Source organism: Oncorhynchus clarkii, chromosome 21, assembly GCF_045791955.1.
Source record: "Oncorhynchus clarkii lewisi isolate Uvic-CL-2024 chromosome 21, UVic_Ocla_1.0, whole genome shotgun sequence".
NCBI lineage: Eukaryota > Metazoa > Chordata > Actinopteri > Salmoniformes > Salmonidae > Oncorhynchus > Oncorhynchus clarkii.
The window spans coordinates 22,130,824-22,153,850 of record NC_092167.1 but is presented as its reverse complement, the minus strand read 5'-3'; the positions used below and the strand labels follow the sequence as shown (position 1 = coordinate 22,153,850).

The following is a 23,027-nucleotide window of genomic DNA, read 5'->3' as shown; positions in this document are numbered from 1 at the left end:
CAGGAAATAAAGAAACCGGTGTCTTTTGTGACAAAAATGTACGAGGCTATTCTAAAGCTTCAACACAAGGCACATGCCTTCCAGGTAACATACGCTTTCCTGGAAACCGGTTGGAAAAGAGTCTAAAAGTCGGTGCTAAGAAACTCTCTCATGTTCAGAGAAGCATAACCTATAAGATACGTTTGAGCTAGATGAGGTAGATGTTGTCAGCCTGCTATTGTAATTCAATGGGCCCGAGGCCATGGAAGTTTGTGGGAAAATAACACCCAGCAATTTACTGTCATAATATATACCTTTGGTGGTGAATTTGATCCACACTATGAAATAAGCATTATAATGCTCCTTAAGATTGGCTTTCATACAGAGAGTAAGGAAAATCACAGCCGTGTTTCACCCTGTTCGAACAATTCACATGTAATAAAAAGATGGTTAACTCAGACACACACACGACTCACACAATCTTCATGATATAATCATGATCATTATGATTAAAATGTATGTAGTTCTGTCCTTGAGCTGTTCTTGTCTATTGAGGTTCTGTATTATGTCGTTTCTTTGTGTGGATCCCAGGAAGAGTAGCTGCTTTTGCAACAGCTAATGGGGATCCTAATAAAATACCAAATACCAAATACCAAAAATGAATATGGTACTTAAATGTAGTCACACTTTATTTCGATAGTCCATAATAAATGATTGAAAGGTGGCCAAAATATCAACAGATTATCAACCAGGTTATCTGAGTAGGTGAACATGACAGGTACGCAGACTTCTCCACTGGGGTGTCCATTATATATGTCTTTAACATATGTTTACAGTTTCTATGTACAGCAACAAACAAGCCAGACGAGACAGCGAGATAAACACGGTGTAGCGGTGTCTTACCTTGTTGTAGTAGTGCAGCTGGACAGAGTGCCACTGGCCGTCACTGACCCCACCGGGAACAAAGGGATGGACCACGGTCTTCGACTCTCCTGGAGGAGGGAGAGAAAGTGATGGGGAGAGAGGGAAAGAGGGAGAGAGGAACGACAGGAAAGACAAGAGAGATGAAAAGAGGCTGTGGTTAATTCAATACCATATTGTCTGTTGAATGTACCTTGCATGCCAGACCTATAGGCTCTACTTTAATAGGGTGATAAATGTCTCCTATTATAGTAGTGCCATCGTACGACACTACTAACAAACAATACATGATTTACAACATGCATTATTTTTTAAAACATTTTTACAGTCTCTAAGTACGTCAAAGTTCAAATCAACGTAAGGAAACCTACTTCTCTCCTCCGTTCATTCATGAAGCTAAAACATGAAACTCCAACATGGGGAAATAAACACGCAGCCAGACTCACAAGGCCAGTCAGCTCACACAGTCATCATAAATCACACTCACTGTAAGAACACCGGGCTTTTCCCCAACCGTATCGATGGTTCTCATTCACAACGCCTGCAGAGCAACAATCACACCGGATTTACCCAGGGCTTTTACTGACTGTTTACCAAGGGCAGGAGCCCCTCTGGAAGTACTTACCCACTGACTCAGTCAGCAGTAACGCAACACCGTAGCTGTGTTACACAGAGCCATTAGTCATGGTGTTTAGCAGTCTTTATCAGAAAAACGCAATGACTTCTGCAGTGCGACGTTGCCTTTTCTCGTTGGCTGTGTGGTATAAACTCCAGGGCTCCCTAGGCAATGGCAGTGAGACACACTCGGCGGAGTGGATTCAACAAGAGCTGTGTTTGTTTGCGTGCACATTGGTGTTTGAGCCAGAGGAAGCAGTGGCCCAGTCTTTGCTCCTCTGTTTATGAGCGTGTGTGAGCGGGGCTGAGCAGGGCTAAGGTGTAAGTAGGTCTTTATGGCTTGTTAAGTGTCTATACTGTCATGAATCAGTCAGCCCAGGCTCTGTTACGGGGAAGCAGCTGCTCTCTGACCACAGGAAAACACTCATTCCTTTCACACAGCCAAAGCCAATGCATCTCTAGGTTTAACAGCACAGCAGCACAGCCAGACAACTGTGAGGACACATTCTAACGAAATCCTGGAACTGTTTGTTTCACACTGGTCAAGGAGTTCAGCTGATAAGAGTGTTTACCAAGGTTTGTGAAAGCCACATTAATGAAATCATTACAGCGGAGTTGATTAATCAAGCTAGTGTTAATACAAACAACTTGAAAGTCATTTTCCAGCTCTTTGTGTGAGCATGATTATTTGTTACTGTGGACACACACACTGCCGCCCGCTCACCTGCAGAGAAGGTGAGTTGGATCTGTTCCTCGATAATCTCCAAGGCGATAAAGTCGTGCTTCTCGTTAAATCTCCCATTGTACAGCAGCAGGGCATTCCTCTCTCTGGTGGCAAACCTGGGGACAAGATGAACACAGGGTCAAACTTGTATTGTAAAAGTCACATTTGGTGGCGAAATGGCACCCATTCAAATCCGACATCTCAAATATGGTTAGCCAAATTGTTTTTTTTGTGAACTCATTAGGTTTTTACAGTATGTGGCATAGTTAGACTGTCACAGTGTCTGTGTACCGAACCCAAACTGCCAGATAAGATACACTATATAAACAAAAGTATGTGGACACCCCTTCAAATTAGTGGATTTGGCTATTTCAGCACACAGCCATGTCATCTCCATAGACTAACATTGGCAGTAGAATGGCCTTTACTGAAGAGCTCAGTGACTTTCAACGTGGCACCGTCATAGGATGCCACCTTTACGAACAAGTCAGTTTGTCAAATTTCTGTCCTGCTAGAGCTGCCCCAGTCAACTGTAAGTGCTGTTATTGTGAAGTGGAAACATCTAGGAGCAACAAAGGCTCAACCGCAAAGTGGTAGGCCATACAAGCTCACAGTACGGGACCGGCGAGTGCTGAAGCACGTAGCGCGTAAAAAATAGTTTGTCCTCGGTTGCAACACTCACTACCGAGTTCCAAGCTGCCTCTGGAAGCAACGCCAGTACAAGAACCGTTCGCCGGGTGCTTCATGAAATGGGTTTCCATGGCCAAGCATGCCAAGCATCGGCTAGAGTGGTGTAAAGCTTGCAGCCATTGGACTCTGGAGCACTGAAAACATGTTCTCTGGAGTGATGCATCACACTTCCCTATCTGGCAGTCCGGTGGATAGTGCCAACTGTAAAGTTTGGTGGAGGAGGAATAATGGTCTGGGGCTGTTTTTCATGGTTCGGGCTAGGCCCCTTAGTTCCAGTGAAGGGAAATCTTAACGCTACAGCATACAATGACATTCTAGACAATTATGCGCTTCCAACTTTGTAGCAACAGAAAAGGGGAAGGCCCTTTTCTGTTTCAGTATGACAATGCCCCCGTCCATGAAACGAGATCCATACAGAAATGGTTTGTCGAGATCAGTGTGGAAGAACTTGACTGGCCAGCACAAAGCCCTGACCTCAACCCCATAGGAAACCTTCGGGATGAATTGGAACGCTGACTGTGAACCAGGCCTAATCGCCCAACATCAGTGCCCAACCTCACTAATCCTCTTGTGGCTGAATGGAAGCAAGTCCCAACATCTAGTGGAAAGCCTTCCCAGAAGATTAAAGGCTTTTATAGTAACTAATGGGGGGACCAAATCCATATTAATGCCCATGATTTTGGAATGAAATGTTCCAAAATCATGGGCATTAAGTTGTCCACATACTTTTGGTCACGTAGTATATATGAAAGGTGGGATTTGGGGTTGGAGAAGTGTGTAAGGAAGGGGTGCGAAATTCATGAGGAAGAAAAGAGGAAGAGAGACTTGAAGAACAATAAGGAAGTGGTCGTAAGACCAGTGGTCTAGAGACAGGAAGGAGGAAGTAGATGCCCTGCCCTGGTGGCCCATCTCCCTGTTAACCCCTGCCATAGTGTGTCTGTGTTTGTCTGCCTGTGTGTATGCTATGAGGGGCACAGAGGGCACAAGAGTCAGACACCAGATGCCAGCAGGGCAGTGGGAGGTGCGGAGTGGGGTAGGGGGGCAGGAAGACACAGCCGATAAAAGAAAACAGTGATAAGAGTACCTCATCACAGGGCGCTTCCTGTTTTCACCCTGTTCTACCGCTTCTCACCGACACACACTCTGCTTTTCACATCAACCCACTTTTATGATCCTCACCCCACCTAGAAATTCAAATGGGACTAGCAACAGATCTGATACAATATTTACACTATTGTGCAAGTGCACTAGTTTTGACCAGAGCCACATAGGGCTGCCTCATAGAATGTAGTTTACTATAGTTTATGGCCCGGGAATATGGAGTCATTTGAGAGACGAAGAACTTGACCTGCATTCCCATTTCTGTGTTCCTGCCTTGACTAATATGGTTATGAAAGGTGTTGTAGCTTATTTTCCTATACGCAGTTTCAACAGATTCGAGCGTGAACACACACACACCCCTCTCATGTGTTTAATGTAAGCGGTTTTGGTGTGAGCTCCGACACAATAAAGATGTCTCTACATGCCCCACTGAACTGGTACACTGAACTGAGTGAAGTGTGTTTGTTTGTGCAACCCTCCCTGTACCCAAATTACAGTTTACCACACACACGCAAACATGTACAGTACGCATGTCGCTCTGTTAACACACCTAGTCTGTGTAGCCGTGTGTGTGTGTGAGGTGAAGATCGACAGGAGATGAGAGAAGAGACGGTAAATGGGGAGAATAGTACAGTTGATTCAGCTAGAGGAAGAGGAGGTAGACATAAATGGGGAGCTGAGACAGAGAGGGGGAGAGAGAGAGAGAGAGAGAGAGAGAGAGAGAGAGAGAGAGAGAGAGAGAGAGAGAGAGAGAGAGAGAGAGAGAGAGAGAGAGAGAGAGAGAGAGAGAGAGAGAGAGAGAGAGAGAGAGAGAGAGAGAGAGAGAGAGAGAGAGAGAGAGAGAGAGAGAGAGAGAGAGAGAGAGTAGATGGTGTCCAAGTACTCACATGAATGAGACAGTAAAGTGGAACCTCTGTCGCAGTCCTCTGAAGGTGATGAAGGACTGACCAGGGAAGGACCTGGTGGTCATCTCACAGTAAGGCTTCTCGTACTCTCCCGGGGGACACTGGCACATGAACCCCCCCACCAGCAGGTCTACACATTTCCCCCCGTTCTTACACACCCCCGGGACACACCGCCCCGACCGGGCGTTCACCTCACACTGCTCGCCTAGGGAGAGAAAGGAGGAGGGAGACGGTAAGGTTTAAGACTGATATATACAGCCGGTCAGACCCACACAAAGTCATATTGATAGACTGCATTCCCATTTCCCATTTCTGAGAGACAGAAGACACTGAGCAGACGTCACTGTAATAATAATAATACAACAATAATAATAAACAATAATAATAATCATGTTTTATTGTCACATACACCGGATAGGTGCAGTGAAATATGCTCATTTAAAGGGTCAGCCATACTAATACGGCGCCCAAGGAGCAAATTAGGGTTATGGACACTAACTACTGGTCTGGACATCACCACCACAAATACACAGCTCAGTTTCCCACTGACAGACTGTCTGTCTTTGAGACCACAGGAAACTGGCTGACTGGCTCAAGTTTGCATGCCAAAGTGGGCCAGCCTAGGCAGATTCCTGATTCCTCCACTGACAGACTCCCATGGCTCTGACTGGTACTCCATCTTGGAGTCCATCAGTTTCCTTATCTAAGACAGCCACCAACCATCGGCGTCAACTCCAGCTCCAGTGTTGTGTCAACCATCATCCCGACAAAATCTGTCCGGGGGGGTGGGGTGGGGACAGCCAGGTATGCGTGGGGGGGGGGGAGGGGTGGGGACAGCCAGGTATGCGTGGGATGGGAGGGGGCACAGGATGCCAGAACGTCAGATCTCGGACCCTGTCTGGACCCTGGTAATGACTCTTCTCTCTGCGGTATAATCCCTTTTCCCGAGGAGAATTAGGAGGATCTGTTTCCCTGTAATGTGGAAATAATGTGGAAACCCAAGGCAGACACAGTATGCCCCGCTGTCATCGGCCACATAATGGCTCCTGACTAGCTGAGGTTGAACTGTGACCTTCAAAGACTAGGCCCCCCATTGGAGGAGCGGAGAGGTGGAGGATGGTATAATCAGGTAATTACAGCTGATAAGGAAGCGAAAGAGGGAAAGAGAGGAAAGGAGTGGTGGGGTTGTCATTATATTCTACCGGGCCCCATTGTAGGGACAGAGAGACGGAGAGATGTGGTATCACTATCAGATGAAAGCTCCCGTTCAGTTGACCTGCAAACGCCATAATAAAAACGTCACGAGTGCAACAGATAGCTCCGACCCTCGACCATCACTCATAGACACAAAGACAGAGTGATAGGAGTAGGGAGTAGGGCCTACTATAGAGTGTACCTGGGGCAGCCAGCTAGACGGCATTCCAACCTCATCTCAAACATAAATCACATTGAGACAGACCACATGCTTTCCCATTTAGTAAAGGGGTCATTTGTAGTTGATGGATCATCAGTGGGTTGGCACATCCTGCTGCTGGCAAACACCAGAGTTGATCTGCAGCCAAAATGATTGCCATGCAAAGCGTGCGTCACCCAAATGGGAAGCTACACTCTGATGGTGGATGGGGTGACTTAGAGACCTAGTAAAGTATTAGCCTGGTCCCAGATCTGTTTCTGCTACTTTGCCAACTACTATGGCCATTTCCACACCATTGGCAAGACCCCACAACAGCTTAAAAAACAGGCTATCAAAGGATAACACAGCACAGAGTGGAGCCACTCACCAGTGAAGTCTTCCTGACACTCGCAGGTATAGCCTCCCTCTCGGCTGCGACACTTCCCGTTGTTCCTGCAGGGTCCTGAGTAGCAGAGGTCTATCTCCGTCTCGCAGTAGTCCCCGGTGAAGCCTGCAGGACAGCGGCAGCGCAGACCGTTGATGGGGTGGATGGGCCGGAACAGCACCGTGTCGGAGGAGATGAAGGGCGGGGAGCTGTCAAACTTCAGCACAGACACACACTTCATATAGTTCTCACATGGCTCCCTCAGGCAGATGTTGTCGTCGAAGGGAAGCACCTGGAATGGATACAATTAATCAGGAAATTGCTCAAATCCAGAAAATGAAATGGGCAACAGAGTTTGCTGGTTTTCGTTCCTTCCTTCGAATCAGTGGCTGACTTAGATCGGGAACACCTGAGTTGTGTTCATTAGGGCACACCGTAGCTAAACTTTTCAAAAAAACAACAAACATTTATTATTCGACAAGTTCAGATAGTACCTTCCAGTTTCTGATAATTTCCTTCAATTTCGTGACAACTGTACATGACCCAGTTCTACAGGAGTGCCTATGGGGTAGGTAGGGGTCGATTTGGGATTCATTCAAATAACCTGTTGTGATGATATTAGCCGGAGCAGGGTGCGGTTCAGGTAGATCTGCTCCTGCAGCTCCTCGGAGGGGAAGTACCTCCCTGGGGGACCCCCTGGCTGCAGCGCCGAGAAGGTCACGTTGAGGATGGCGCCCCGCACGTCTGTGTCGTTCTGGATATTGAACACAAAGACGGCCTGGCGGCTGGTGGAGAGTAGAGAATAGCGAGTAGAGAGTCTTGTGATCACACAGAGCAGAAGTACCATAGCAGCAACAGAATGCTACACGGACTAACCATGTAGGGTTACAACATTTCAATATCTTTCCCCAAAAAAAATCCCAGGTTAGACAGAAATCTCGGTTGGAGGATCATTATTCCGTCCTGATACCGAGAATCTTCCAACCAGGTTTCCTGGAACCCTCAGTAGGAGCAGACACATTACCTGGTGGAGAGCACGGCTGCCACACCCTCCAGGAAGAGGGACAGCAGAGGGGACAGGAAGCGCTCCTGAGACATGTTCTCCAGGCGCACCGTGATGCTGTTGGTCAACATGTCGTCTGTGATTATGGTGACACGCAGGGTGCACAGAGCTGTGACCTGATGGATTCCGTCTGGGGGGGGGGGGGGGGGAAGAGAGGGAGGGTTAAATGGATGAACTACAGAGCAGAGCAACAGTTAAAAGGCGGACCAGAACTACTGTAAATAATTGAAGCCATTAAGATGTGCAAAGATTTGTTTAGCATGTAGAAGTGATCATTGTCTAAGTCAGCGTTTCCCAAACTGGGTCCCGGGGCTCGTTTTGGTTTTTAGCCCTAGCACTACACAGCTGAATGAAATAATCACAGCTTGATGATGACTTGGTTATTTGATGCAGCTGTGTAGTGCCAGGGCAAAAAACAAAACGTGCACCCAGGGGGGACGCCAGGACCCAGTTTTGGGAAATGCTGATCTAAGTGGAATTATTGCAGAGCAGAAGTAGAGTCAACCACAGTTCAGCCACATGAAAACTGGTGTTGAACTTTGTTGAATAGTTCATTTTTTAGCTTTATTTAACTAGGCAAGTCAGTTAAGAACAAATTCTTATTTACAATGACAGCCTACCGGGGAACAGTGGGTTAACTGCCTTGTTTAGGGGCAGAACAAGAGATTTTTACAGGGATTTGATCTTGCAACCTCTTGGTTACTGGCCCAACACTCTAACCACTAGGCTACCTGCCGCCCCACTAGGCTACCTGCCGCCGTTGAATAGTTAATTGGCCCGATCAGACATTAAATCAAGTAGACAGTCACTGGTAGGGATATATCATTTGAATAAATAAGCATTTTGCCAAACCTGTCCTGTCAATGACAAGAAAGTGTAGGCATTTTTACCCCTCTCGTCCACAAACACACTTTACTTACAAACAGTAAATATCTCAATCCTAACAGATCATTCTCAGAGGAGATCTAGGGTGCATCCCAAATGGCACCCTGCTCCCTATGTAGTGTACTACTTAGACCAAGGCTCCGGACAGAAGTACTGTCCAAGAGTGTGAACGCCAAACGAGAGACGTGATCTGCTCACAGCGATTCCCTGACAAATATTAAGTTACAGTGAGACATGGGAAGGACTGGCTTATATTGTCCTGAGTCTCTGCCAGCGTTCAGAGTTAAGTGGGTGTCAGTAGGTCTCGTTGTGATTCCACCTGATTTAAAGCCACTCCTAAGTAATTAAACGAATCTGATGTGTCATTTCAACTTGTGGAACAACTGAAAACTGCTAAGTCTTACAAACCTAAATACAGTGCCTTGCGAAAGTATTCGGCCCCCTTGAACTTTGCGACCTTTTGCCACATTTCAGGCTTCAAACATAAAGATATAAAACTGTATTTTTTTGTGAAGAATCAACAACAAGTGGGACACAATCATGAAGTGGAACGACATTTATTGGATATTTCAAACTTTTTTAACAAATCCAAAACTGAAAAATTGGGCGTGCAAAATTATTCAGCCCCTTTACTTTCAGTGCAGCAAACTCTCTCCAGAAGTTCAGTGAGGATCTCTGAATGATCCAATGTTGACCTAAATGACTAATGATGATAAATACAATCTACCTGTGTGTAATCAAGTCTCCGTATAAATGCACCTGCACTGTGATAGTCTCAGAGGTCCGTTAAAAGCGCAGAGAGCATCATGAAGAACAAGGAACACACCAGGCAGGTCCGAGATACTGTTGTGAAGAAGTTTAAAGCCGGATTTGGATACAAAAAGATTTCCCAAGCTTTAAACATCCCAAGGAGCACTGTGCAAGCGATAATATTGAAATGGAAGGAGTATCAGACCACTGCAAATCTACCAAGACCTGGCCGTCCCTCAAAATTTTCAGCTCATACAAGGAGAAGACTGATCAGAGATGCAGCCAAGAGGCCCATGATCACTCTGGATGAACTGCAGAGATCTACAGCTGAGGTGGGAGACTCTGTCCATAGGACAACAATCAGTCGTATATTGCACAAATCTGGCCTTTATGGAAGAGTGGCAAGAAGAAAGCCATTTCTTAAAGATATCCATAAAAAGTGTCGTTTAAAGTTTGCCACAAGCCACCTGGGAAACACACCAAACATGTGGAAGAAGGTGCTCTGGTCAGATTAAACCAAAATTGAACTTTTTGGCAACAATGCAAAACGTTATGTTTGGCGTAAAAGCAACACAGCTGAACACACCATCCCCACTGTCAAACATGGTGGTGGCAGCATCATGGTTTGGGCCTGCTTTTCTTCAGCAGGGACAGGGAAGATGGTTAAAATTGATGGGAAGATGGATGGAGCCAAATACAGGACCATTCTGGAAGAAAACCTGATGGAGTCTGCAAAAGACCTGAGACTGGGACGGAGATTTGTCTTCCAACAAGACAATGATCCAAAACATAAAGCAAAATCTACAATGGAATGGTTCAAAAATAAACATATCCAGGTGTTAGAATGGCCAAGTCAAAGTCCAGACCTGAATCCAATCGAGAATCTGTGGAAAGAACTGGATCATTCAGAGATCCTCACTGAACTTCTGGAGAGAGTTTGCTGCACTGAAAGTAAAGGGGCTGAATAATTTTGCACGCCCAATTTTTCAGTTTTTGATTTGTTAAAAAAGTTTGAAATATCCAATAAATGTCGTTCCACTTCATGATTGTGTCCCACTTGTTGTTGATTCTTCACAAAAAAATACAGTTTTATATCTTTATGTTTGAAGCCTGAAATGTGGCAAAAGGTCGCAAAGTTCAAGGGGGCCGAATACTTTCGCAAGGCACTGTATCATACACACTGAGTGTACATAACATTATGAACACCTGCTCTTTCCATGACAGACTGACCAGGTGAATCCAGGTGAATCCAGGTGAAACCTATGATCCCTTACTGATGTCACTTGTTAAATCCACTTCAATCAGTCTAGATGAAGGGGAGGAGACAGGTTAAATAATACATTTTTGAATCTTGAGACATTGAGACATGGATTGTGTATGTGTGCCATTCAGAGGGTGAATGGGCAAGACAAAAGATTAAGTGCCTTTGAACGGGGTTTATGGTAGTAGGTGCCAGGCACACCAGTTTGTGTCATGAACTGCAATGCTGCTGGGTTTTTCATGCTCAATAGTTTCCTGTGTGTGTGTGTGTATCAAGAACGGTCCACCACCCAAAGGACATCCAGCCAACTTGACACAACTGTGGGAAGCATTGGAATCAACATGGACCGGCATCCCTGCGGAACGCTTTCGACAACTTGTAGAGTCCACGCCCCGACGAACTGAGGCTGTTCTGAGGGCAAAGAGGGGGTGCAACTCAATATTAGGAAGCTGTTCCTAATGTTTGGTAGACTCCGTGTAGAGCCTTTCGGCATGGGCCCGTTCGATATAATGCTGGATAATAGGGAGAGAGCTGGCAAATCAAAACTGTTAACTCTAACTGATCCATACAAAGTCTATAGGGCTAGTCTATATGTTCAACACCAAGCATACAGAGAGAGACTATAGGGCTGTGATGTAGGAGGAGAATGGCCAACAGGTGGCTGCAGCAGTTGAAATACTTTTGAAACGTCTCTGAGTGGGAGATCGGGTTGCAGGAGTCTTGTTGAGTCAATGTGAATGCGTGTGTGAGAGAGACGGCTGAAGGGCAGGTGCCTTGTCAGTCACTCTCCCCCAAATTAGGTCATTTCTCAGGACCCCTACACCCCTCTCTACCCCTGCCTCCCCCCTTCCTATATCCGCTCTCTGCTCCCTCCCCTGTCAGTGCCTCTGTTCATCAGACTGCCTCACACTGTTTATCAGACTGGGTGTTGATACCGTTGTCTCCTCACAGCCTCCTCCTTCTCTCCCTCTTCTCTAAAGTGTTGCCCAGTGTGCCATCACTATCAGACAGAGAAGAGCAAGGCGACCCATGTTTTCCACTCTGTTACACCCACAGTCACCACATATACTTTGAGAGAAGTACACACAAAAGCACCTCCTTCCCATGTGGTCACACACACACACACACACACACACACACACACACACACACACACACACACACACACACACACACACACACACACACACATACACACACACACACACACACACACACACACACGCGCGCGTTCCCGACTGTGCTCTACTCACACAGAGTAACTGTTACATTAGCCATCCATTACAGAGTAGCCTACCCAGTCGTCCGCTCCCCACCTGTCCCCTCTGCCTGTCTGTCTGCACAACACACTGTTAGTGCACATGGTAGTCTAGATCAATCAGCTGATTGATTGAAACACAAACACATATGCGAGCAGGGATGGTCGGACAAAAACATGCACACACACACACACACACACACACACACACACACACACACACACACACACACACACACACACACACACACACACACACCACAGAAAGTCACAATACAGGAGGCAGGTGTAAGAGGTTCCAGTCGCCTGTTGAGTGTTGTCATTAAGCCGCGATGAAGTAAAGCCCTGACACTAGCTGTTGGCACTCAGCTTAAGACAACAGTACAACTCTAAACCCGTTGCTGTTGAGAGTACAGCTCAAGCCGTCTTGTTTGTAGGATAAATTATGTATTTGACAAATGTTTCATCACCGATTCTCAGTGTACTCAAAAGGCAATCTAAGCTATTCACTCACTGAGTAAACTAAGCGGGAAAAGGCCTACTGTATAGGCCATGAAGTACATGCACACAGTCCTGACTCTAGGTAAGTTACAATATAGATCCACTGAACCCTCATACTCTTCCCCACACACAATGCTGGGGGAATGAGGGTTGACAACAGGCTACTACAATTTTTTGTTAATTTATTTATTTGTATTTAAAAATGTAACCTTATTTTAACTAGGCATGTCAGTTAAGAACAAATTCTTATTTACAATGACGGCCTACTGTCACGACTTCTACCGAAGTCGGTCCCTCTCCTTTGTTCGAGCGGTGTTCGGCGGTCGACGTCACCGATCTTCGAGCCATCTCTGATCCATTTTTCATTTTCCATTGGTTTTGTCTTGTCTTCCATCACACCTGGTTTCAATCCCATCAATTACATGTTGTGTATTTAACCCTCTGTTTCCCCTCATGTCCTTGTTGGAGATTGTTTGTTTGTATGTTAGTGCTATTATGTGTTGGTGCGCGACGGGTTTTGTACCCATTTTATAATTTTTGTATATTTTGGTTGTGGAGCTTGTTTGTAGTTCTTATTAAATGACTCCGTTTATACCAAGTTCATTCTCCTGCACCTGACTTCCCTGCCACCAACACGCACACCTTACACCTAGACGACGCTGGGCCAATTGTGCGCTGCCCTACGAGCCTCCTAATCACGGCCGGTTGTGATACAGCCTGGGTTCGAACCATGGGGTCTGTACTCTGTAGTGACGCCTCAAGCACTGAGATGCAGTGCCTTAGACCGCGGGAGAACAAGGTTAAATACAGGAAGAGTTTTACTGCCATCTTTTTCCTCTCTTTCCCGTGGCATCCCGAGAGAGAGAGAGAGATGCTATTTATATCCCTGCAGCTGTTCTATTCGGGATCAATGAGAGGGCAACACACACACACACATACACACACACCACACACACACACACACATACACACACACACACACACACACACACACACACACACACACACACACACACACACACACACACACACACACACACACACACACACACACACACACACACACACACACACACACACACAGGGTGTCCACACACAGGGTGTCCCTGGGTAGATAACAACCAGTCATCTCTGGGTGTGTCACATTCAGACGCCATGGAAAGTGGAGTTCTCTGAGGGTAAACAGGACTACATGGGAGTGACATGGGAGAAGACAGGACCCATCCCATAGTGATATGAAACAATGAAACACCACACACTACATTACAAAGATGCCGCTTACAAGTATATCTGAGTGTGTCACAATGAAACGCCGTGACGAAGGTCTATAGAGTCTGAAACATTGGTGAAATAAGATCCATGACATTTGTTGGAAGCAGTTGCTACAGTTTTCTTGAATATTCCGTGTGTTGCAACTACGATATGCCGAGCATTCATGAACTAGCAATAACCATTAAGATACGAGACTGATATACTAGTGCTAAAGTCAATAAATGAATACATTATCCAAACAGTAAAACTCATTAGCCTCACAGCGTATCACTCATTGTTTTATTAGTCATCTCGGGCTAAAGAATCCAGACGGTGAACTGCCGAGCTGTAGCAGCGAATGAATCATAGACGCGATGATTGCATATGTGTTTATTGGGTTACTAAAATGCAATAAACCCGCAATCTGTTTTCCATAGACACAGATCTAGTCAGCAATAACTCCCACCAATCCTAAACAAAAGTGGGACAAACTCCAAACTCGCCATAGGTCAGTGTCTAGGAGCGTCTTGTTTACGAGGCAGGAGGTGCTAAGGCTGTTAACAGACTGGGAGACACCAGCCAGCCCCTGTAGTTTATAAGCCAACTTAACTATGATGGAGCTGGACACTGGGACACTGGGACATTCCACCAAGGTCCCCAGCTGTCACAGTGAGTGACAACACCCTTGTCTATATCACTGACTGCCCCCACCCATCCACCCACCCATCCATTCTGGAGATCGATGACACTGCTGTCACTATCTGTCTGTGGTCTGTGACTGACAGTCACAGAGTGTGGTCATCATGGTGTCGGTTAAATAGTTTTTCAACTCACAATTCAGGAAGCATGTTAAAATGTTAGTAATGAATTGAAACATTCTTATAGAAACAACAGGTGATTTTCAAGTCAATTGACTGAATTAGAAATGAAGCAGAGCACAACCCTGGTGGCCACCTACTCCCTCCAACAACGACAGCAGTGTTTTCACAGATAACGGAAGAAGCAGAGCGGGTGGTAAAACAAACGACAGACGTCTCATCTGTACGACAGTCGACAGGTTCCCCTCGCAAACCTGTCAACCTCACCTGTGTGAGACAGAGGGGGGATTCAAACCTCCCCCCTACAGCAGGAAGAGAGTGGTATGTTCCGCTCCTAAATCACTATGACAGCAGAAAGGAAAGGACAACCTCTGCATTCCACACAAAGACCAATCCTTCCCTGCATTGGTTTGTTTGCAGTGGAAATGTGATGGTTTAAATCATTTTGACATTTACCACAGTCAAATAGGATGGTAATACGAGGAAAAGTGTTGAATCCTTGAAGAAAGCCAACAATTATTACAAAAGGGCATACTAGACATACATACATTTTATTTTACTGGCAACCACGTTTTATTGTGCAATAACATTTTAAAAGGTACAGCGACCAATGAAAACCAGTAAAAACTGAGCCCTATTTAGCAGGCGCTGAGAAAACGGCACAAAGCGACCAACTGACCCCTTTCTCTCTCTCCGAACATTCAAATATTTGAATCCCAACAATGATTCCAAACCGACTGTACCTCGACCAATCGGTGTCTAGAGTGATATCAGCACCCCCTTCCCTGTGACACACCTAACCGCCCCTGGCCTATCAGGTACAGAGCAAACAAACAGGTTATTTGACTGTAGAGTCAATCCTACACTCTCACTAACAGTTTGGCTTTCTCATCAATCTGCTCGAGAAAGTGTAATTAATCTCTCTCTCTCTGTCTCTGTCTCTCTCTCTCTCTCTCAGACAAACACACACACACACAGTGAAACTTTTCCCTATAAGAACTTGGTAACTAACTGGGTCCAGGAGAAGGGTTTCTCTCACAGTGTGAGCAGACAGACTGGGATGTCAGGATCACATATCAGCGGCCTACAGACATCCTGCTGTCTGTGTGATAAGAAGAAGAACAGGGGAATTCACCTCCTCTACCACAGTGACCTTTATATCCTACAGACTGACAGAACGGAAAGACAATCATACTAGAATCAATCTATCGGTGACTCGGGAATTCAACATGCATGACATGAGATGATTGGTTAGGGAAAGTTATAGATTAAATGAGGAGGTGAAGGAAAGGTTCTTAGCAGTTGCCAAGTGGATGTTTATTATGCGAGCGTGGAGAGGAGAGGATAGGAGAGCAGGAAACAATGAAACTGTAGCTGACAGGGGTAATCACTGCCGATGATTGGGGATGACTGGGGCCTCTCTCCCTGCGCATCTGTCTCTCCCTACACACAACTGGCACACACATCAATCACGTCTCCACACACAAACCCACACAACTGCCATTGGCATCATTCAAGGGAGGACAGGAGATACTGACACCACGGCAAATCATTGTAATAACATTATTAGTGGGCTCCCGAGTGGCACAGTGGTCTAAGGCACTGCTTCTAGTGCTAGAGGCGCCACTACAGACCCTGATTCGATTCCAGGCTGTATCACAACCGGCCGTGATTGGGAGTCCCATAGGGCGGCGCACAATTGGCCCAGCGTCGTCCGGGTTAGGGTTTGGCCGGGGTAGGCCGTCATTGTAAATAAGAATTTGTTCTTAACTGACATGCCAAGTTAAATAAAGGTTCAATTCAAATAAAATCCACTATCACTAATACAACTTTAACATCTCTGTTGACATACAACTGTGATGTGACTTTGCCATGATAGCATGATAGTGTAATAAATATGGGCCACGTGTCAGGGACAGGGAGTAGGAGCTTTGGCCGTGAGTCTGACCAGTGGCCCTTTAAATGAAACCGTGTTCCAGGATCAATGGTTAACCCTACAGGAATGCGCAGAGTGACTGGGTTCACTGAGAAACCCTGGCAGGTTTACAGGCCTCAGACCTGAAGTTAGACAACTAGAAAAAGCTGGAGCTCATCTATCAGTTCGCTCTTTATAAAGTTGTTTTGAACTACGCCTGCATCCCAAATGGCACCCTTGCCCATATATATATTGCACGACATAGGGAATAGGGTGCCATTTGGGACGCTGGCTATATGTTTCCCATCCACACTGCCGCTCTCACTCATATTCCCCTTCACCAGGAATGAATTGTGCAAGGTCAGCAGAGCGTTGTCGGTGTCAACTGTAATTCCTCCACCTGGCAGTCCATTCTAGCGAAGGAGGAGATCCCTTCCTCCTTCCCTCTTGTTCTCTTTCTCTCACCATATCTCCCTCCCGCTCTTCACCCATCCCTATCGCTCACTCTCCTTAACGGTCTCTGTCCGTCTGTATCTGTGTCTCATCCCCGTCTGTCCAGCAGGCCCGGTGGACTCTACACCCAGAAGCCTTTATCTCACAGGATTAGTGTTTATGTACGTCTGGCTGCAGCTTTGATCTGCTCTGGCCTGGAGACAGACACACGGACCGCATCTCAAATGGCAACCTGTACCCTTTATAGTGCAATACTTTTGACCGGGGCCCATAGGGATCTAGTCAAAGGTAGTGCACTATAAGGGAATAGGGTGCCACTTGGAACGAAGCCATGGACATACCTGAGAATAAACATGTCTGGGGAGATGAGAGGGGCTTTCACTGACTGCTTCCAGACACACTGACAGTAATAGAGGAGAGGAATAGAGAGGAGATGAGGAGAGCTTCTGGCCACAACTCCTCTTCTGAGGCTGCCAGGGGTAGTGTCTGAAAGTGCACCCTGACATATTCTGTGTCTATCTGTAACTCTGCGGCTCTGGCTGCTTTGGAAGCACTGCTGATGATGTTACAGAGGTCCTATCCCACTAGACTAGCAACATTCCCTTCATGTCATAACTCAGACACACATACACTAAAAACACACACAGCTGTCCCACTCAACACCCACACTTTCTAGGGGGTCCCCTTCCCCCTCCTCTTCCTCCTCCTCTTCCTCCTCCTCTCCAACGGTACAACCCCAAACTCAAGTGTGAGCTAACAGGGATTATTGCTCACTTAGCCAGTCAGTCACTCAGCCGTAGTTGTGAGGAGAGGATAGCAGAGCGGCAAGCAGGTAGGGACACAAAAGACTCCTTTCACCCCAGGATGAGAGGAGGGGGGCTAAGCAGGGAATAACATCCCTTTGACAGCACTGGAACAGGTGGGATTACAACACAGGAACAGACTATCTATTTATCCTTACAACAGGAATAGGGAATCATTAAATTCTTCCAGAGTGATCATGAAATGCAATCACGACACCCTATTCCAATCACGAGGTAATTGAGTATTCACACCGATTCACACCGGTTGACATTATCCACATTTTGTTGGATTAAAATGGAGTAAATTGTCATTTTTTGTCAACAATCTACACACAATAATCTGTAATGACAAAGTGGTAGAAAAATGCAAATGTTTCAAAAACATTTTATGGATAATAAAACACTAAAATATTTGAATTAGAGAAGTATTCAACGCCCTGAGTCAATACATGTTAGAATCACCGTTGGCAGTGATTACAGCTGTGAGTCTTTTTGGGTACGTCTCTAAGAGTTTTGCAAACCTGGATTGTACAATATTTGCCCATTATTCTTTTAAAAATTCTTCAAGCTCTGTCAAGTTGGTTGTTGATCATTGCTAGTGTCACACCCTGATCTGTTTCACCTGTCATTGTGATTGTCTCCACCCCCTCCAGGTGTCGCTTATTCTCCATGGTGTATACAGTTGAAGTCAGAAGTTTACATACACTTAGGTTGGAGTCATTAAAACACGTTTTTCAACCACTCCAGAAAATTCCTGTTAACAAACTATAGTTTTGGCAAATCGGTTAGGAATTCTACTTTGCGCATGACACAAGTCATTTTTCCAACAATTGTTTACAGACAGATTATTTCCCTTATGTATCACAATTCCAGTGGGTCAGAAGTTTACATACACTAAGTTGACTGTGCCTTTAAACAGCTTCAAAATTATGTCATGGCTTTAGAAGCTTCTGTTAGGCTAATTTACATAATTTGAGTCAATCGGAGGTGTACCAGGAGATGTATTTCAAGGCCTACCTTCAAACTAAGTGCCTCTTTGCATGACATCATGGGAAAGTCAAAAGATATCAACCCGCCTGCCTGCCTAACTATTCTGCCTGCCCTGACCTCGAGCCTGCCTGCCACTCTGTACCTCCTGGACTCTGAACTGGTTTTGACCTTTTGCCTGTCCACGACCATTCTCTTGCCTACTCCTTTTGGATTGTTTAATAAATATCAAAAGACTCAAACCATCTGCCTCCCGTGTCTGCATCTGGGTCTCGCCTTATAGCTAGACAGCCATTTTAAAGTCTTGCCATAGATATTAAAACTGATTTAAGTCAAAAGTGTAACTAGGCCGCTTAGGAACATTCAATGTCGTCTTGGTAAGCAACTCCAGTGTATATTTGGCCTCATGTTTTAGGTTATTGTCTTGCTGAAAGGGGAATATATTTCCTAGTGTCTGTTGGAAAGCAGAAAAAACAGATTTCCATCTAGGATTTTGCCTATTACGTTTATTTTTATCCTAAAAATCTTCCTAGTCTTTGCCAACGACAAGCATACCCATAACATGATGCAGCCACCACCATGCTTGAAAATATGAAGAGTGGTACTCAGTGTTGTGTTGTGTCGGATTTGCACCAAACAAAAAGCTCTATATTCAATGCAGTATTACTTTTGTGCCTTATTGCAAAAAGGTTACATGTTTTGGAATACTTTCCTTCTGTCATGCAGCTTTAGTATTGTGGAGTAACTACAATGTTGTTGATCCATCCTAATTTTTGTCCTATCACAGCCTTTAAACCCTGTAACTGTTTTAAAGTCCTCATTGGCCTCATGGTGAAATTCTTCCTCTCCGTCAACTGAGTTAGGAAGGACGCCTGTATCTTTGTAGTGACTGGGTGTATTGATACACCATCCAAAGTGTAATTGATAACTTATCCCCCCCCCCCCCCCCCCATCTTCTTTGCGAGTCATTGGAAAACCTACCTGTTTTTTGTGGTAGAATTTGTGCTTGAAATTCACTACTCAACTGAGGGACCTTACAGATAAATGTATGTGTGGGGTACAGAGATGGAGTCATTAATCAAAAATCACTTTAACCACTATTACTGAACACAGAGTGAATCCATGCAACTTATTATTTTCATTTTTTAAATTTAAGTTTTAACTATTGAACAAATTCTTATTTACAATGATGTCCTAGGAACAGTGACTTGTTAAGCTTTTTACATTTTTTATTCCTGAACTTATTTAGGCTTGCCATAACAAGGTTTTCATTTATTATTCATTTGTAAAATATTTTAAAAACAACATTCCCCTGTGACATTATGGGGTCCTGTGTGTAGACCAGTGACACAACATCTCAACTGAATCCTTGCTAAATTCAGGCTGTCACCCAACAAAATGTGGAAAAGGTCAAGGGGGCGTGAACACTTTCTGAAGGCACTGTAGGAATAACGTTATAGACCCTTTCCCCCCGTTATCAAGCCAATACCCCTATCTCAGGCTGTGTGCTGCTTGAATTTTAACCTGTGGTTGTCCCCAGTTAAGGCCAGACCCAGGGAGAAGAAAACAGCCACGGTTACAGAAAGACAACCTATAAAATGAGTCCAAATTATGGACTAACTGCTTGATTTGCTATTTAGCTGTTGTTACTCCGTCTTATCCACAATAGGGTGGCCGAGGCCATTGTCCTCTATCTCGTAGCTAGGGGCTGCTCAACCAGCTGTTACACTGGACCTGAGATTTGAACACAGAACGGATTGATTTGCTGCCAGTTGCCCCTGTTGTCGCTACAGGCCTAAGACTTCAGATGGTGGTGGGTGGAAGCTGGAATTGCATTACAAAGCATATTAGATTAAGAAGGGAGGGAGAAGAACGAGAGAGAGGGGGAGAGAGTGGACAGAGTGTCTATTACATTAGCTGGCAATAAGTCGCCGGGTGTCATGCGACGTTCATCTGCTGTGAGGACAGAGACCGAGAATAGAGCCTGATGGCTGGTGGTTGGGGGGGGTATTTCTACACTACAGGAATACAGTCACACGATGGATCACTGGATGGTCTCGTCCACCAGCTCGGCTCTTTCGCTCTCCCTCTGTTATATTTGCTAGAAATTATCCTGGGGACGAGGTCACTGGTGGCCACAGGCTCCTGTTGCTTTATCAGGGTTCATTAACGTCCCAAATTCAGCAGCAATCAAACTGGTCTCGTTGGAAGCGATTAGTTGATTTTCACCGCTTAGATCTACTTAGCGGTTAACTCTGCAACTCAGCACCCCCCCCCCCCCCTCTCCATCCCTACCTCTCTGTTTTCTCTCCTCTAATCGAGATCCGGTTCTCTATTTACCCTTATTATAAAGGTCAGAGGTCATCATATCCAGGTGTCTACTACTCATCACCAGAAGGAAAGGTAGACGTGGCCCACAGGCACTGATCTAGGACCAGTTGTACCCTCCCCAAATATTAACCTCAGCGATTTGTTAGGGAAAGTGCAAAACTGACCTTAGATCAGTTTCTAGGGTCAACTTCTACCTACTCCTCTCCAGACTGTTTTATGGTGGAGGAAAGGGGGAGGGGAAAAGGGAGGGGTATTACAAACAGGGGAGGAGAGGTTGATTAGAAAGAAGGAATGGAGGGAAGAGATGGGGGAGGAGCGAGAAGGGGTATATCAGGAACAGATCGAGGGAGGGGTCAAGGCGTCCGAATGCTTCCCAGACGAAACAGTTTGGAGTATTTTGTGAAGTTTTTGTTCGTTTTTGGACTTCAGAAAGTTTTTTTTTCGGCTATTCAGGCACAAAACATATTTTTCTCAAGACAAGCCGAAGTCGATAGCCGAAGTCTACGCCTCTTCGTCAGTGATTGGTCAACAGTAGGGATTCTTCAATAAAGTCATTCAATGGGAGACAACTCGTTTTCATGCACATTTTTTCCTGAGTGCCTGTCCCGTACGGAGACGCACACATACTCTGTAAGTGGCCACAGCAACTACACAGTCACCAAGGGCTGACCTAAATCCTCCTCTGTAACTGGGGCCTTGGAGCATGGCCAGACAGAGAGAGAAAGAGAGAGAGAGAGAGAGAGAGAGAGAGAGCGAGAGAGAGAGAGAGAGAGAGAGAGAGAGAGAGAGAGAGAGAGACGGTGGAGAGAGGGAGGTGAGAGCGAGAGAGAGAGAGAGAGAGAGAGAGAGAGAGACGGTGGAGAGAGGGAGGTGAGAGCGAGAGAGGAGGGAGCGAGAGAGTGGAAGAGAGGAGAGTATGAAGAGAGAAATACAATATGTACAGGAAGAGAGATGGAAAGGGAGATAGAGGATGCACCAGGGTTTGACCCAGGTTCTGTGATTTTATGATCACATGTTCCTGACGAGATAAAACCCCCACTACCCATTACTTTATCTGCCTTCTCTGCTGTAGTCAATCAGTGACAAGATTGACTCATTGTCATATTTCCCTGCTCAGACAGCTTTGCTTTCTCCTTTTAGCTGGATTTGTGTACAGCATACACAAACCCTGCGTCACACTAGAGCTAGAGCGAGAGAAAAGAGCGATAGAGAGGAGGAGTGGGGAGGGGATATGGGAAAGAGAGATGGAGAGAGAGATAAATGAAGAGAGAGAGAGAAGAGAGAGAAGAGGGAGATCTCCAATAACGGTGTTTAAAAAGTAAAATAAACAATGTCTGTGCTATCTAAGATGTGGAATAGGCCTCCTGTGGCATGCTACTGCACTGTGAGAGGGGAGAGCGTATGAGATGAAGAGATAGCTCTGTCTGTCTGGGTGATAAACTCACTCAGCAACACAACACAATGACGAAACCACCCTACCAAATCAAAACAACACACAAAACATGTCAACAATGAAGCATAGTCAATCAGGCCTGTCAAAACTACTCATTCCACTAGGCCAGGATAAAGTATCTTATTTCCTTAACATTTTAGCTTACATTTCACACTACTGAAGAGACACAGAAGCACACAAAAGGAAAGCACCTGAGAAAGAACCACTACTACTTACGGGTTATAAATTTGACCTCAAACTTACAGCTTTTAGATTCCCCTAAACTTAACCTAAACTTAACCTAAACTTGAAATCACCTGGGTTGTAAAATCAAAGAATGTTCTCTGATCACTCAATCAGATTAAGGAATTTAAGGGACATACAAAGTAGTGATGGGGGAAACAAATTGATGCAGTTATATATCGGGATATTATTTTTGACAATATATCATATAGTTTTGACAATATTGCAATATTATTTTTGTGCTAGTCGGCTGTACCTGCACAAAAACGTCAGTATTTTTCCTTCCCAGCTTGTTATCCACCTTTTTAAATAGGGAGCCAATTTGTTTTCAGCACTTTTAAGTCCATGACTGATCAAAACTTG

At 45.4% G+C, this 23,027-nt stretch overlaps 1 protein-coding gene across 6 annotated transcripts in view; it reads right to left on the bottom strand.

Annotated features, from left to right (window-relative positions):
* Positions 1-23,027, bottom strand: part of LOC139378763 (cadherin EGF LAG seven-pass G-type receptor 1-like) — a 126,086-nt gene that overhangs the window by 58,408 nt on the left and 44,651 nt on the right. For all 6 annotated transcript variants that reach the window (XM_071121247.1, XM_071121242.1, XM_071121244.1 and 3 more), the window contains exons 2-7: positions 7,738-7,906; positions 7,318-7,498; positions 6,717-7,005; positions 4,918-5,140; positions 2,240-2,355; positions 883-971 (exon numbers count right to left, since the gene is read on the bottom strand). In XM_071121247.1, coding sequence (XP_070977348.1) covers positions 883-971; positions 2,240-2,355; positions 4,918-5,140; positions 6,717-7,005; positions 7,318-7,498; positions 7,738-7,906 — 1,067 coding nt within the window. The remainder of the gene's footprint in view (positions 1-882; positions 972-2,239; positions 2,356-4,917; positions 5,141-6,716; positions 7,006-7,317; positions 7,499-7,737; positions 7,907-23,027) is intronic.